Source organism: Amblyomma maculatum, chromosome 8 (genome assembly GCF_055883805.1).
Source record: "Amblyomma maculatum isolate TAMU_Amacu chromosome 8, ASM5588380v1, whole genome shotgun sequence".
NCBI lineage: Eukaryota > Metazoa > Arthropoda > Arachnida > Ixodida > Ixodidae > Amblyomma > Amblyomma maculatum.
Window position 1 is genome coordinate 106,187,117 of NC_139351.1, and position 17,999 is coordinate 106,205,115.

The 17,999-nt window shown below is 46.0% G+C and overlaps 2 protein-coding genes across 2 annotated transcripts in view; one reads left to right on the top strand and one right to left on the bottom strand.

The window, feature by feature from the left end:
- The window catches only part of LOC146182120 (sodium-dependent glucose transporter 1B-like), a 79,928-nt gene that overhangs the window by 59,991 nt on the left and 1,938 nt on the right, over positions 1-17,999 (bottom strand). The window lies entirely within an intron of this gene.
- Positions 1,034-17,560, top strand: LOC146182123 (BBSome complex member BBS2-like). The gene is made up of 11 exons (XM_084577742.1): positions 1,034-1,192; positions 3,099-3,323; positions 3,728-3,853; positions 4,849-4,911; positions 6,137-6,319; positions 8,174-8,260; positions 10,549-10,684; positions 11,402-11,499; positions 12,329-12,424; positions 15,331-15,387; positions 17,462-17,560. The coding sequence occupies exons 1-11, from the start codon at positions 1,055-1,057 to the stop codon at positions 17,558-17,560; spliced, it is 1,308 nt and encodes a 435-aa protein (XP_084433868.1). The 5' UTR covers positions 1,034-1,054.

The window sequence follows — 17,999 nt, forward strand, 5'->3', positions numbered from 1 at the left end:
GAGGACTCCGGAAAGTTCGACCACCTGGGGTTCTTTAACGTGCACCGACATCGCTCAGCACTTTTTTTTACTTGATTGACTAATAAATTGAACGCAAGAAACTGCAACTTCAACTACATGGTTAAACTTGCCTCCACTTTTTTTCTGCTTCGGTATACTTTTAATCCTTAGCCAAAGTCAATGTGACAACTGGCGTACGTTAGATGCACATGAAAGCGACAGAAACGCAAATAAGTAATATAATCAGAGATGAAAAAAATATGCCTGCCCGAATGCGTCGAAGTAGAAAGCTTACTGCTTTCATGAACGTTTCCTGCGTTCCCCCGTTAACGTGTGCAAAGAAGCAGAGTTAAGATTTCCAAACAGCTAAATATATCTTAAGCAATGTAGCCATTTGGCATAAGTGATCATAATGTAAAGAACTAAACACAAAAGCGCAAGCCTGTGTCCAGTGTCAGTCATGGTGCCCTAATTCTTCATCCGGCACTAATATTGTTCACTGGTTCATCTATATATGCTGGAACAAACAAAAATTCTAACTGTAGTCCACTTCCAGAAAAGAACAAAACCAATAGTGTTATAGTATTATTTGCTGCGTCGTAAAAGTGTAAACTGGCACACAAAGGTGTTTTATGTCGTAGAAGGTCATTCGAATTCCAGCACGGGCATCCAAAGTAATGCACTAAGGAACAATGCACCAAGCACTACGTAGAGGAGTGACCACGGCACTACACCCTTCGAGTCAATTACAGATGCAAGGAAAACGTCACGAGTGTCCAGGACACTGCGACGAGATGAATTCTGGGGTCACCGCTCACAAAGACCGACCCAATTGACGACATCGCATATGTCGACACAAACCTCGCGCAAGTATTCGCTATTTGTTTTCGCCGATCCGGTCGGTTAAAAGAGGAGCCGTTTCGCTGTCAAGCCACGGGAGACAGCGAGTACGCGACCACTCTGTCGTGTCGGGGAGGACGCATCTCCATGGTGACGCGCGATCAATTCAGGGGTCCCGCAGCAAAGACAGCCGGCGTTCGGAGCGCGGCATAGCATGACGTCCAAAGGAAAAGACAACCTGGTGCCGCTGTTCACCTTCCACCTGAACCACAAGATCTTGCCTCGCAGGGTAGTCGTCGGAAAGTACGATGGCCTGCACCCGTGCCTCACCGCCGCCACCGCTTCCGACAAGGTATGCGCGCATATCTTTCATTTCTCCGTTCCTCAGTTGCTATCAAAAATGATAGCGTGCTGCTTTCGGCTGAGCGGTCCCTCCACATAACCTTGAGCAAAGTAGTAAAATGTCGTTTCCATTTTGGTAATCTAACTTCAGCAATGGGACACGGACAGCATAGAGGGCATACGACCGCAAGGCGACAGTTTTCGGACAGGACACATTGCTTGTCCCGTCTGCACATAGTTGATGTCCGGTCCTCCTCCTCTACGCCGTCTCATCTCTCAGGGTGGTCTACCTAAATGGAGCCAAACCAGTTAATACAGAACCGTACATTTCGATAAGATGATATTTCTTACCGCATGGCTGTGCTCGGACTCCCACTTTGGGCTCTTTCGCCCCCTATGTCGAGACGAGCGCTTTAAACTATCGATTACGACATAACCACTGTACGCCATTTACTAATGCACGAACAACGTAATTCACTTTGTGTCTTTGATTTCGCAGCTTTTGCAACTTTTTATTATACTCAGTTTGGTACTGGAACCGTTTTCAGCGTTTACCTCGCAACCCTTACTTTCTTACGTTTCCCACCTTTTAGTCAGTTCAGTGCGTCATGTGTCTCATTACTAAGGTGAACGACTCATAGGCTGAAGAGACGAATTCATGTCCTCAAAAGTTAGTTGTCCGCATAAAATCTAACCGGAAATTCGGTGACGTCAGGGCGAAGTAATAGTGTCAATGGTTTCAGAGAAGGTAGAGGATTCGAGTCCCAAAGTATGGTCGACTTGCATGCCTTAATTAAGGTCTGGGGTTTCAACCCTGGTTATGTTAGGGTTCCGATCCTACAGAAGGTCACCAGTTCGCGTCCCAGAGAAGGTCGCAGGTCCGAGTGCTTACGTCACAAATGTGATGCCGTACTAGGAGGTCACGGGTTCAAGTCCCTCGCTCACAGTTGTCATTGCAATTGTGACACCAGCCGTTGTCAGTCCACCGAAGCGGCAAGTGGGAGAATGGCAACAGGTACCTCTGTGTCAGGACTCTTCCCCCCCCCCCCCCCCAACCTCTTCTGTCGCCACTGGCGCGTCATTGGCTCTTAAAACACCACTAACGGACACCCATGTGGCGCCAGGATTCATCTCTTTCGCATCAAAAGTGTTCATGTCAAGAGCTCTGGATGGTGTCATAACATTTCGCTGCCCAAATGACATGTATCTCCTGGCCTGGTTAAGTGATACAGAGTCGAACCGACTTATGAGCCTCCAAGTGTTTTCCCTAATCCCCAAACTAGTTCAGCGCTCGTTTACCTACTTGTCTTACCTAGCGTTACCTAACGCAACGCTCGCATTCGAATTGAGCCCCGCTGCGAAAGCAAGCTCTCGCCTTCATACATATTACCGGTCCAAGGTATCTCGAATTTCTCTCCACGAACCATTTTTATTTTCTTTCAACAATAAGCCGTTCACGGTGTTATGAAATAGCGCCATTAAACGGGACTTGCACCTCTTCCCGCGGTAGTCTTAGTGCCAACCTTTTCACGTTTCCTTGCTCATTTTCCCCTATCTTTTTGTAATCAAACCAAATAATAATGAATGCTTATCAGTGCCAAACAAATGTTCACAGACTCTCTCCGGTCGACGAGACTAAATGTGAGTGCAAGAACATTTCTGATATCGCTGGCTGGCTAGTCTAAACATTGCGGGGCACCTAAGTCAAAGTTGTCCTATCATCATCATCATCATCATCAGTCTGACTATACCCACCGCAGGGCGAAGGCTTCTCCCATATTTCTCCAGTTAACCCGGTCCTGTGCTAGCTGCATCCACTTGACTCCTAAAGTTGTCCTAACTGGACATCTAATCCTTTATAGCGGCTTTTCCAGCAGGGAAGTGTCGTGAAAGGTGCTCTTATGTGCTTCACGCAGGTTCTGGTGCACAATAACCAAGGAGCGGCCCGGCAGCGCAGTGGCGACCGCTGGGAGGGCGTGGCCAGCGGGGATGTGTCCCTGTTGAACGTCAACCAGACGGTCAGCTGTGTGGCTGCCGACAGTCTCAAGCCTGGCGCCAAGGAGGACGTGCTGATGGTTGGCACACCGACCTCGCTGCTCGCGTACGACGTGGAGAACAACTGCGACCTTTTCTTCAGGGAGGTATGACCTACACTTTCCCAACACGCAACAATCCGATACGTATTCTCCTCTTATGAGGCTACATCGGTGGTTGTTCCCTCGACCACTGACGTGTTCATTGGGTGTACAGTAATATAAACTGCTATGTGTGATAAACCAATTGCGACCTCAGCCCACACTATACATTGAAGCGCATTGGTTGAATTATGCCAGAAAAACCTAACAGCGTGAAACAGACTTAAACAGAGACGGTAGTAACATTCACGGAGCAACTTACATCGAGAGGGCAAGAAAATAGAAGTATTGACAAGGTGAACGTAAATAGTCTAACCGTCATGGAAATATGTCCACGAGACACCGCTAAAAGCCGCTGTGTCAATTTATTTTATGCTAAATTCACAGTTTTGTTGTCTTCTGTGACGCAGGTGGCGGACGGTGCGAACAGCGTGACCACGGGATACCTGGGCAGCTTGAGGAATCCCGTGGTGCTGGTTGGCGGAAACTGCTCCATTCAGGGCTTCGATCACCAGGGAGAGGACGTCTTCTGGACGGTACAGTTTGTAGTGATTGTAATGTTACAGTTTAAAGTAACTCTCGGGCAGCTCTGGTATTATAGCTGCGACCCCGCTCACGATGCCTGTGAAATAGACACTTGGTGGGCCCGTCGGCGCTCGGCGTTCCCGTGGATGAAAAAAGTGTAAAATTATAGACGAGCCGCATTGAGCAGTCGAATGTAAAATTTACTCATTTTAAACTCGGCAGCTAACCGCAACGCGCTTCCCTCACCGGCTGCTTAAGTAAATTTAACCACTTTATCCATCTTTGAGCGTTGAAATGCTGTTTTACTTTTCAAATAATTTCATGTAGGCCCCACCTGGGTGACGCAGTGGTTAGGACGCTCGACTACTGTGCGCAAGGATTCGAGGTCGAATCCCAGTCTTGGCGGCCGCTTTTCTGTGCAGGCAAAACGCAAGGAGCCCGTGTACTGTGCGATGTCAGTGCACGTTCAAGAAACCCCAATGGTCGAAATTTCCGGAGCCTTCCACTACGGTCTCTCTCATAGCCTGAGTTACTTTGGGACGTTAAACCCCATAAACCAACCAATTTCATTTAGAAAGGAATTTTTCAGACAGATTTATTTGTAGGTTAAATTTATCGTAGATGAAATTTTATTTGTTTATACTCGATCAAGGTGTCGGCTACTGACGTGAATAAAAAAAAATTACTAGTTATGGGTACCTTTGGCCAGTGCTTCCTTCCTCACAGTCTGCTTACGTGTACAGTTGGTAGACAAGCACGCATTAGGTAATAACCATTCACAAGGTATGAGCCAGCTCTTAAAAACAGGACCCCTCGACAAATTACGGGCGAGAAATAAACGCGCATCTGTTTCAGAAGCGTCACACAACGCTACGAAGCCTTCTTCGTAAATCTCTTCTGGTCGTCGTCTTGTACGCGGAACGCCGGTCCTAAGGAGGCTGGACCCTAGCATAAGTTCTCAGCCACATAGGTGTCATGACAGCGTCGTCTTACTTACTTTCCACAGGTGACCGGAGACAACGTAAGGGCGCTCGCCCTCTACGACTATAACAAGGACGGCCTTAACGAGGTGAGACTTCTGCTTCACAGCGAATCTAGCTCACTCACTAAGCAACATGGACGACGCAATGTTTGAGACGAATTCAGAAGCAGTAGTCCACATAGGTCACATTCATCCCTCAGAATGCAGAAAAACACGCAGAATATAGTGAAGTCTTGTAATTATATAGTCTTGTTAGAAATGGGATACAAGGAGCGTTGCTATACGACGGCAAGCCAACATAGCCGCCATGGCCGAAGAGCTAGGCAGTGATTTGGGCAATGACTCGGACACGGAAATATATGATCATCATGGAAATAAACGCTGCATGCATTAAGCAAGAAACCTCGATTTTTTTAGAGCGCACGACATAAACTCGGATCAAAATGGCTGTGGGTTTTTCTTTTTTTTTTTTTTTACTAAAGCGAAGTGTGTCGAGGAAACTCGCGCAGGAAAGTACGCGCATCCCGGCTTCCCAAAGTGCGCGTAGTCATTCGTTCCAGCATGCAGGTCATAGTCCAGACTTTGGAACTCACGCTAAAGTTAGTACAGTGGTGTTCAAATGTACAGTTTCGCGATTTGAACACTCGCTTGCCGTATTTGCTGATCCCATTCGCTTTATGGTAGTGGGATACGTGACAGCGAACGCCGCTTCCTTTCCCATGTATCTTCAGTTCAGCGTCCCACAACCGCGGAGGGTTCCACGTCGCGCTAACATCATCTAAAAAAAAAACGTTCCCCATGTATGATACTCTTTAGGCTATGCAAAAGATTTGGTACGGCGGTAACATCAGCGGGCATTCAAACTTTGCATAACCAAGACATAGAGCACTCATACCTATATATGCTAAAAAAAAAAAAAAAAAAAAAAAAAAACACGAAAGGCTAGCACCTACCATGCGAGGAAATACCAGTCATATTCTGTCAGGCTGGGAGACACCTTTATACACTGTGATGTAACCACATTGGCGAACACCTTACCAACCTAAAATGCGCAGGCGATGTTGGCCTCCACCGCAGCTTGGACTCAGGCGCGGAGACACATTGACTATAAAATTACTACAGCAAATGCGCACATTCTGCATTGCAACTCATAATTCGAGTGGAAGTAGTATTCGCGTTCCTGGTTAACCGAGATAACCGCTCATGTAATGCCCCTCGTGGGCCTTTGGGGGACTAATAAATAAATTAATTAATAAAAAAATAAGCCTGTGCGTCCGGCTGTCAGCTCGAAACCGTGCGCGTGTTCGCACAGTTGCTCGTGGGGTCGGAGGACTTCGACATCCGAGTGTTCCGCGACGACGTCATAGTGGCAGAGATCACCGAGACGGAGGCCATCACGGCGCTGTGCCCGCTGACGCAAGAGTGCTTCGCCTACGCGCTCGCCAACGGAACCATCGGAGTGTACCGGGGCACGGAGCGCATCTGGAGGATCAAGGCAAGAAAGATCCCTTCTCTCTGTCCGCTGCAAGAAAGCATACACACCTGCTGCAGGTTTTGCTTCAATATGTGCCGTTAGAACAGCGTTATCATACTCCTGATACAGATTTTGCACAATTTTGCTTTTCCTGAGACAAGAGCTAAAAAGCCGCTTCTTATCTTTGTGTTTTCCTTTACAGCTTAAAGGCCGTTGCAGCTATTTATAAACCAAATGCACCATTAGAAAGGAGAGGAAATAAACTTTACAAATATATTAGTCACATTTATAAACTATACGAGTGAGGCGCACTAGGCTTATGAATATCACCAAAAGGGTCGCCTTTCCACCACTGGAGTGGGACCGCCACCTTAATGTCGTCATGCACACACTCGCACACATGCGTGTCTACACCTTGCTTTTTAATTGTTGCTGCTGTTAACCTTATGCAGCAAATAACCCATACCCACAGTGGAGAACTGGTCAAGAGTTAGGAAGCAGAGAGAGCTATTCAGGTGTACATTGGAAGTTGATGAAAAGAAAACAAGAGAGAAAGTAAAACCAAAAGAAAAAAAGTCGGACATAAAAAGAGAAGAGGTCATACGCGAGCAAGAACACAGTGGGATCTGTAGTTTAGTGATACTTGCAAAATATACCAAGGCAGTAGGTGAGATTTCAGTAAGAAATTTCGAATTTTATTCTGGCTTTGCTCCTTTGTCAGGTGTTCTTTTTTTCCTCCTCTGGGCTCGTACAGTAAAGATGTTCACTAAATACGCACTCCCAATTAAACTGTGCGCGTCCTTCCATGGGCTGCGAAGAAGGCAGAGTTCGCCTCTGCCTCTCCAATCACGTTCTTTGCTTACAAGATCCTACCGCCTTCAATGTCAAAATTATCGACCTGATATTGATTTCGCCCGATCACATGCCGTAATTATTATCGCCTAAACACGTCCACTACAGAAAAAAGATTTCTCCCGTATATTTCCCACTAACCTTGTCCGATATGTGCTGAAACAACCCTATTATCCCGAGCGTCCTGATATCATCACCCCCCTTTTAAAGCCTCGAATTTCTCTTGGTATATGCTTTAATAAAAATCTAAGGTGCACTTGATTTAAACTGGGCAGTTCTGCACTTGAATTACCCAGATGTGCAAAGTCACCTGGGTACGGTATAACAGTAAAAGGGAGGCCACTTGCTGGAACACTCCTAATTGGTGTTCCGACCAGTCGGCATGGACCGATGAGATGACTTGTCTATACCCAGTAAACACTCCAAGCAGAATACATACGTTCCCTGGCTCTCGATTCACGAGGGAAAGCATTCTTGAGCGCGATATTATAGCGGGGCTCATACTGCGTGAGACAAATATCACACATTGCCTTTCCGTATAACCTCCTCCCAGTCTTTCCCCGTCGCCTTCGCTAACTACGCTGACATCGTGTCCTGTGCAATGTAATTACTGTAGAACTTTCCATCATACGGTTCTTTTTTTCCTTATTTCGCTCCCTCCTCCCACCCTTCCCTCACGGCGCGCCGCTCAGGTATTATTCTTTGAGAAGCGAGACATCTATATCGCGAATTTCCTCTCCTGAAAAAGTTTTGATTTCGGTTGTCGTCTCAGGACGATGTCAGACATAACCTTTCATGACTCCTCCAGGGATGTCCGAACCTTTCTTCGCATAATATACGCTGTTATAAGCTCACTTGCTGTCCAATCAGAGAGCACGCATCACAGCTCGACCTGTCGTTCTGCTTGCTATGTTGCCATGAATTGTACCTTCCTAAAGCATGCATGTTGATCTTATCTAAAGTTACGGCGTCTGGAGCGGTCGCACATGCGCCGTTTGAATGAATCGGTGTCTTCGTGCGCAGTCCAAGAACCACGCTGTGTGCCTACACGGGTACGACATCGATGGCGACGGACAGCCGGAGCTCATCACGGGCTGGAGCAATGGCAAGGTACGACGAACTCCCCGCTCTTCCGTAGATGTGCTTCGAATTTCAATCCGCCTTTTTCACAAAGTGTGGCGCCCTCTGGGAGTGGTTGAAAAGTCGTCTGCTACTGGTTGAAAACGTCCTTGTTCTGGACAGCTACCGCCATCTGTCGCATACGCCTGTCAAGAATATTAACTACACATGGCCTCCGAGATCAGTTACGGCTGTGTCGATCACGGAGGCCAAGAACTGTGCATGTGCAGATTGGGCTGGCGGTTTTTTTTTTTTTTTTTTTTTCAACCAGGGGAGGGGCGCGCATGCGTAGAGCGGCCTTGTGAAAAAGGCGGATTGATGGCTCGACCGAAGCGGGAAAGGAAAAAGCTGTTAATGCCGTATGTAGTGTCAGTAAATAAAACTTGAAATTTCTCCAACCAACACTTTTATTTTAGCTACATTGGCGAAACAAAAAACCTAAAAGAAAGAATTCGGCAACACAAGAACGATGTACGAAATTTTTCAAGAGAACGCAACCCCGTAGCTGAACATTCAGAAGACTCCGACCACAGAATAAATTTCGAAGAAACGTTCATCTTGGAGATCGAGACCAATTACCGCAAAAGACGCCTCCTCGAGTCATGGCACATACAGTCTACCGCAAATAACATCAACCGGACAATAGGCAACCTCCCTGCTGTATACTTGCAAGGTCTTCGCTCTCTCCTGGCCACTTCACAGAAGAAAAGAAAAAAGTCGCCAGCGAGCACACCTGCACCTGCGGCACCCTCACTCGTCTAAACCCCCCTCCTTCCTTCTCATTCCTTTCACACACATCTCACCCCCTCCCCATTCTCTCCCCCCCCCCACCTTCTTCTCCCCCTCGACCATTCCTTTACTTATAGCTGCACGCAGCACCGCGTCATGCAACCCTGAAGAAGGAGCCGAGCCGGCTCCGAAACGTCGGGTTTTATAAAATAAAAGTGTTGGTTGGAGAAATTTCAAGTTTTATTTAGTTATCAACCCAACCAGACAGGCAAATCTGTCGAAATGTTTAGCTTTCGTAGTGTCAGTAAGGACAGGATGGCAAAGGAACATTGCGTTCACATAAACTAATGATAGCCACAGCTGTGCCGAGGTATATTACAGCATGCACTCGGCACGGGACGCGTTGATTTAGGTATTCCACCTTTTCGTGTGTTTTTTGCTTGCACTGCTATAACGTGTCATGTGTCAGTACACGTGCTGAGCTGCTTAATGCAAGATTGATTCGTATGCTCGTTCGTTTCTTTGAAGATTCTTGAATATAAGACTGTGGTTTTCGCTGGTTTGATAAGATTGTTCCTCTCAGGAGGAATCCTGAACGAATATCTGTTTGTTTCTCAGCGGTAGATGAGTATGGAAATTTCTCCGCTTTCGGCGTCGAATGCCCTCTCTGGAAACTCCGGCGCCCCCTGCCGGCCGTTCACAGCATATACTGTCCAGATGGGCCTGGGTTTGAAAGTGTATAAAGAGGACGGTGTAGAACTCACGTGCTGTATAACTCTTCACTATCATATATTTCTGCCACGGCAGACAAGCCGCGAGCATAAAAAAAAAAAAAAAAAAACCTCACATCCTCCGTGTTCTAAAATGAATTTCATAATTTTTTCGCCACTTTCAGTCGATGTTCTGAGAAGTTTGTTTGCACCTTCCTCTCAAATGACCGCAATGCCAGTTAAATCCTTTTAGGTTTAAGCCGATCTGACTCATTACGGAATTAACACCCGGTCGAAAAAAAGTGCATGAAACTTATGTTGTCACAACAGAGCCTCTGTACGGTTAATTCTGACAGTGAGCCTGTTGTGACAACAGAAATTTCTGTAGTAACATCACAATTTTCTGCAGTTACAACATAAAAGTACTCTACAACTAAAACTTAGAGAATAGAAAAACTGCAGAGCTACAAATAGGTATTACGAACGAAAGAAAAATCTGACGTTACAACAGAGTTATAGGATATTTTGCCCGATATGGTTCTGTAATTTTTCGACTCCTTACTTGCATTGTATTCTATGTATTGTATTGTATTGTATTGTATTGTACTGTATTGTATTGTATTGCATTGCATTTTATTGTATTGTATTGTACTGGGTTGTACTGTACCGCATTGTATATCTCTTCGCAGGATCATATTATTTCAACAGCAAAAAGCTAAAAACACCTTTCGCCACCTTAGGCACAAAATTATTCTACTACAGTTCGGTTATTTTCCCAGTCGTGTATATTTCGCTTTCCGAATGGGAAGTCACACCTGATCCTATATTAACTGCCCACAGGTGGACGCCCGGAACCTGCTGACGGGTGAAGTGGTGTTCCGCGACAGCTTCGCGCACAGCGTGGCGGGCATCGTGCAGGCGGACTATTGTCACGACGGCCGCGAAGAACTAATCGTATGCTCCGTCAACGGAGAAGGTTTGTCCCACCGTGCACGGAATTCATATCTTGACTCTAAAGCTCAATCGGCAACCGGAGTTCTCGCTATAACCTTGGTGGCAGTCATTATGGCTACGCGCCACCTGACCGCTAACCACTCTTTTCTATTTGCATCAAGTTGATAACATACTCGATTATCCTGCGGTTCCAACCGGTACCATGATGACTGGTCTTACAATAAAACTGACCTTTACAAGCAGTATTCCCGCGTATAGTTTAAAACATTTTTGCTTTCGCTTGTGCGAAAATTTTATTTTCAAGAACTTTAAACGCTTGCTGATGTCATTGTTCTTTTTTTTTTTTTTGTATCTGCACTTATGCAACCAACGTGTGCTCATCAAGACCTAGTGGTCAAACGCGCGGCACCCAGAAGGCACTGCAGACGGGTTAGCAAATACAAATCTGCTATTACTAATGGATGCCCAGTTTCGGGAGCTTAACAGATAGAAGTGCCACCTACCAAGGAAAGTTTTCCACGATGACCCCCTCCCCCCTACACACACACCTCCGCTATGTGTTCAGAGCAAAGCTCTTCGTCTGAATTCCGCGGGAGGTCTCACAGTCTACTAACCTTTCCGTTTTGAGCCAATCACAGTGTCAGCTCTATACGCCCTAGTGGCTGCAGAGAGTTTCGAAAGGAGTGTGATCAAAGCGCTTTCGAGCAGCACGTTGACGGCGTGTATCCTATTCACGCAGTGCGGGGCTACCTGCCGACGACCACCGAACTCCGGCAGCAGTTAGCGGACGCCACGTTCGAGCAGGACACAATCCGGGAACTCAGCCACAAAAAGCAGGCGAGTGGGCCCTCCTGTGAGGAGGACAGTATTGCAGTTGGGCAACGCCATCTTACCAGAAAAAAATCGTATTTGCTAACGCTGTTATAATCTGATACTAAGTTTTGTCAGTCTGGTGCTTGCACCTTATGAGTTGCGTGCTAGCGCTGTTGGGATGTATAGTGTTTATGTTGTGAGGCTGGACGCTAACGTTTTGTAACATTTGATAATAGCACTGCCAGCAACCCCAGCGCGGAGCGGCTAAATTGCTCAGACAGGTGAAGCTGCTGAACCAAAAGTTGCGGGTTCGTGTCCCAGCCACGACGGCCGATTTCTGACGGAAGTGAATTGCGGAAACGGTCCTGTGACATTGTTATTGTCACTGCACGCTAATTTCTAACGTATACAACGTGGTAGAAATTAAACCGAAAGCCCTCTACAACGACAACCGCCATGCAGCTTCGAGATATTACAAGCTATGTACCATTACCGCAGCATAAGAATATTATAGCCTAATACAAGACAACGATATCACAGCCTAATACAACTAAAGTCTGCACTAACTACCAGACACATTTCCTTCGTGGCAGGAAGTAGACCACTCTTCAGGCTTTCCTGGTTATTAAAATGAAAGGCTAACCATCAGACAAAATTATAAGCTCGGGAATTTTGATGCCTCTGAATTGTTTGGTACAGTGAAATATTAAAAACTGTTTCCGTTTAAATATCCAGTGCAGTATTATACACGCTGCGTACCATTACTATACACATCACTTTTGCAACGTGGCTCAGGATGTGATGCTAATGTCGCTGTGGGATTGATGATAAACGAGCTAACCCGCATGCGCAGATGCTACTGCTCGAGATGCGGAACTACGAGGCAAACGCCAAGGGACCCACGGCAGCGGGAGCAACTGCCACAGACCAACGCTACGGGTCCATACCGGTGAGAGCGCACCTTGCTACGTAACTGCTGCGCCACATCGGCAGCCTGTGCGCAACCACTGCGTGCGCATACATGCAGAGGCTCAAGAAAAGCTTTCCGGACCATAGGTTCCGCCGCAGAAAGCTCACTGCTCTCGCAGCCAACGCGCACAACCTGAAAGAATAATAAGTTGTGCTACTAGCACAGGTCATTACTCTCCGCGTATCCACGGTCCGCAAACTTTTGTTGGCGCATGTAGAGGGATGGTCAAAAGTTCTCAGGCCACAGTATTGGCTTTTGAGGTGGGGCAGTTACGACACCCCCGAAGCTCAAAATGGCTGTGGAGGGTAGGAGAAGTATCATTTTCGGAGCCCTGCAAACTTTATAAGCATCACCTTTACTGGCATATCTTGGCCGCACCTGTATGCATGCGCGTAATGTATGTACTCAGAATTAAAGTCATTAATATATCTTTGTTACGAATAAAAGAAATGCGAATGTGAAAGTCTTTGTGGACTTCGAGCCGCGCCTTGAAGAAAGGAATGATGAAAGAAGTGGAAAAAAGGAGAAAGAGCCATGAACGTAGCGGACGGAAGCAATTAACAAAAGCTCTCAAATTAAACGCTACCATTAGCGGAGGGTGACATCTACATTTTTTTTTTTTGTGGTTTAATTTGAGATACGTTGGGACGGTTGCGTGAACAGAGGCTTGAGTTTGAAGCAATAATTTCGATCTGAAAAGCAATTCCAGTCGAAAAAAAAACTACAGAACCGTGTCAAAAATGCGACAAAATATTATTTATTTCTGTCGTAAACTTCAGATTTTTCTGTAGCTTTGTAATACTTTTCTGTAGTTCTATAGTTCTTTCTGTAGTAATTTTCTGTTGCAACGACAGAAAGGTTTGATGTTACTACAGAAAGTTCTGTTGTCACAACAGGTTTTCTGTCAAAAACTGTACAAAAATGCTGTCGTAACAGAGAATATTCTGTACTTTCTTTTCCGACAGGGATTCATCAAGGTCATTATTTGCTTAACTACGCCTTCTGTATGCAGAGCCCTAACTAATCGATTTGTACTTTCTTTCCTGTTACAAGTTGCAGCCGTCTTAAACTCGCCGTTCGCATCCAATAACTGCTATACAGTCACTTATACTTTAGTGCGTCTATGCAGGCGAGGACACCGAGAGCTCGTTCCTCGCATTCACGTTCCCCCGTTCAGGAAAAAGGCTGTTTCAGAGATGTAACACTATGTGAGGAATAACACTATCGTCATAGGAAACAACTCCATCGAGCTGCTCGTTTCATTCTGTACGAAGCACGGCGCAGCTCGACTCTTGGAGACACTTGAGGAATAACACTATTGTCATAGGAAACAATTCCATCGAGCTACACATTTCATTCTGTACGAAGCACGGCGCAGCTTGACTCTTGGAGACACTTGAGGAATAACACTATTGTCATAGGAAACAACTCCATCGAGCTGCTCGTTTCATTCTGTACGAAGCACGGCGCAGCTCGACTCTTGGAGACACTGTCCGCAGTGCTACACAAACTCCGTCGCACATTCAGGGTCGGGAGCACTCCTCACAGCACGCACGCCATGTGCGAGCAAAGGTGTTGTCAGATAAAGCTCTCCAGTGTTAGCGATAAGTGTCCCCTCACGCCAGTGGCCTTTGTCAAAGCAAACACAAGCGTAACAAGAAACGCTCGCGAAACGAAGCGGTTGTAACTCGCAGAGACCGAGTGCGCTCTTGCATCACCCAGCCGCTGTTCGACATGCTCGTTGAAGAAGCTCAGATAGTAGAAATACCAGCTGCCCCACCGAAAAGTGTGACAATTACTGCGTCTTTCCTTTCTTGCAAAACCCCGCCGCGGTAATTCAATGGATAGGGCGTTCGACTGTTGTACCCAAGGATGCGGGATAAAATCCAGGCTACGGCGGCCGCCTTTCGATGGAAACGAAACGGAATCACATCCGTGTGCTGTGCGATGTCAGAGCCCGTTAAAGAACCTCAGATGGTCGAAACTTGCGGAGCCCTCTACTACGGCGTCTCTCATAGCCCGAGTCTGTCTGGGACGATAAACCCCGCAAACAAAACAAAACCTTTCTTACAGACCAATTTTACAACTTATACCCTTAAACAGGGTAACATGATGCCAAGACAAGTTCCCTTTGCGCAGAAGGTTCACGCACCTTCACGCAGCTGCAAGCTTGCTCTGTGGATGCCGTATACTTACCGAACGTGTTCTGTGTTCAGCACACCAGCGGGATATAATGTATGAAATTGTGTATATTCGTGTAACAATTACGCATGCGTATATTCTTTGGCAAACTTGCGAATTGGTTTTATATGGTTGGATATTGTTGCTGGAATCTAAATGATAAACGGTGCTTAAAAAGTTAATGCATGGAACTCTCAAGATAAATGTTTTCACTATCTCATGAACACACATTTTGTCCATCTGTCCGTGTGCACGATTAGAAACGCAGACCAATGTTGTCCTATAAGAGCACCGCTGTCTTCATTAAGCTCACATTACATGCATCGCCATGTGCAGCGAACGTCAGTGCACAACTGGCCGAATGGCACAGTAAACGCGGATGATACGTTATCAGCAGTATTCAGGAAAACTCGGAGGAAGAAAGTAACGAACGGGAACATGTAGATGAGGAAAAAAAGAATAGGTGCCTTGAGAGAAGCGCAACAGAGGGAAAAAAAAGTTTATGCGTTACTCCAGTTCCGGAGTAGCACGGATCCGACCGGTATTTTTACTGATATGGGGTATGGTGCTCTCATTTCCGGTCATGTTTCCCATCACTAACTACACAAAGAAAACAAATATTTATTACGAACTCCAGCGATGGTTGTCACCAACTTTAACTATGCATCTTGATTTAACCGTGACGACCGGTTTGTACTGCGCAGGCCAACACGCAGCTGAAGACTCTCCTTGCCATCAATTCAGGCTCCGACGGCGTTCCGGTGAGCACCAGTGAATGCGCCCTCATTAAAAATCAACTGCTATAATTAGTTTTAGGCCGTCATTTCACCCGCCACTGCTTCGGTGGTGGACGACGCCTGTTGTTGCGGCGCGCGTCTTTCTCTCCCTCTTCTTTTTCTTTCTTCTCTACTTTCTCACTTCTGTCCGCACGAGGCTGCGGAGGTGGCTCAGCTACAGAGCCAGTAGCAGGCCCGTGCATTTTCTTTTCCTTCTTCCTACAGCCACAACAACAACAACAATTGCGGCTGCAATTGTAGTGCGATATAATCCGTGCGGAGCTCACTTCGCTTCCATCAGTTCAGGGGCCCTTTAGCCGCTGCCTGTCCAAACTTCATAGCCAAGTATACCAAGTTTATTTTTCCTCTTTCTCGTCGCTTTTCCTTTCTTATACGCCAAATCAGACCAGGAGGATAAAATGAAATCAGTAAATGTCGTTTAGCAAACTGGCGTGCCATTGACATGAGGAGTGATATTTTATTGATTTCGTTTCATAACACTTTCTCATGCACATTATTTCCGCAAAAGCGTCCATGTTTACCAGTGTTGTTACCAGCGACTGTGTCGGGCTAGGTTATCTATATATCTGCACTGGCTATTCGTAAGAGACCAAATTTATTCCAGAGCCGTTTCTTCAAGTACATATCGTATGGGAAAAAAAATTAGGGGAGACCAGTTAGATTTAGACGCAATGCGAACGCATGCGCCTTTCCTACTTCGTTTACATCCCATTATTTCTTTATATCTGTCTACCATTATATCCGAGTCTTTCTTTCATTATACTGACTTTTCTTAACCATTATGGGGACGTAGCGCGAAAGGACGAGGTCAAAAAAATGGAGGGACAAGACACTTTTTGTCTCCGTTTTGTGGCGCTACGTTCCGAAAATGCATGTGCACCAACTCGCCCAGTTTAATCCCAGCCTTTTGCTATATACAAGAATTTCGCTATATCCAAGTCCCGTTTATGTCTTAGTCTCGCTATATCCAAGTTTTTTTTTTGTTATATTTTAGTCTATAGTTAAAATTTTGAGGACACTTTGGCGACTAAAGTGATGAAAGGCAAAAGCCTGAGTGCTGCATTCTGCTATGCGACTGTTGCGCATGTAGCGACGAATGCTGCTACGAGTAAAGCGAGCGATTACTCTTTCACATTCTGCGAGTGCATTTATTCAGTGAATTTTGCTTGGCAGCGACAAGGTCGCGCTCCTTGTATCTTCGCGGTTTTACGTTCACTGTCATGCGGTTGATTTTACCGGGTCCGCGGCATTAATTAGTAAATTAACATAGTTATACCTAACAAGTATTAATTAATAAGTCAATAATTAGAAATTCGTCAGTAATTGGTAACTGGATATGTATTAATTATTTATAATCAGTTAGTAATTAACAATCCGTTTTAGCGTTTAGTAATTAATTATCAATCAGTACTTAGCAATTTATTAGTTGATCAGTAACCAGTAAAATCGTTAATTAGTAATTTATAATTGATTGGCATATGGCCATATAAGGCACGCATTCGCGAATACTGTGGTGGTGCTCTGTGATTGGTCGAGACCTCCATGATGTCATCCCGTCTCGACCAATCAGAGCCGCCGCAAAAGCGTGACAGTTTTGCTGACGACAATGACAACGATGGGGCAATAAAGGTTTTCGCCTTAATACAGACTCACGTCACAAAAACCTCACAGACAGCTTCGACCATTAGGCTGGAGACACACTGCGGACAGCGTTCACGTTTATGGCACTCGATTCTAATGCTTTCGCATTCAAAAGAAAAGTATAGACTAAAGAATGTTTGAGATGCAATTTCGCTCAATGATGCAAGGGTAATTTTTCATCTGTCAAAATTACCTGTCGCCAGTGTTTTCCGTGTATAGTCTCTTTTCGCGCAAGCACGTAGACGTGTTCTCGCATTTTCAAAAGCTTCGCGGTAACTATCGTTTCGCGCAGTCTTCACTTCGCTATAAAATTATAGGCGTCAGTGGGAAGACCATCATTCTCTTACTTCCAGTCTCTGAGCACGCGTCAAAATGATGGTGGCTTGGCGCGATGCAGCCGCACGTGGAATTGGCACTGGAGACCAACAACGAGACCGTCATCCGGGCTGTGATCCTCTTTGCCGAGGGCATCTTCGAGGGAGAGAGTCTCGTCTAGTGAGTACGTCCTCCATAGACTGCGAAAGCTTTCCGATTTGTGCATCACGCGTCCGGAGATGTACACACACCGAGTCAGCAAAAGAGGCTAGAGAATTGTGCGTTCGCAAGCCATGCGTTGGTTAAAGGATAACGAAGAGGGCATTGCCGGATCCGTGCTCACGGACATCACGACAAATAGTACAGCTCTCCTAACCTCGACCTTGCCAAATTAAAAGACGAAGAACGGATGCAGTAGATGAAAGGTGTCCGTAGCGTACTGCTGTTATAATTTTCTTTCAGGACGGTAATATGCGAGATCAACAAAAGTTATAATTGTCGCCCGATGTCTTGTGTCACGTGCGAGTGGGTGTTCCACAAATTTAATTACTTCTGAAGTGCGCGCTATTGCTTGACACCGCGGGCGTGGCATGCATTTCAGCTTTTCTGCGAAGACTTTC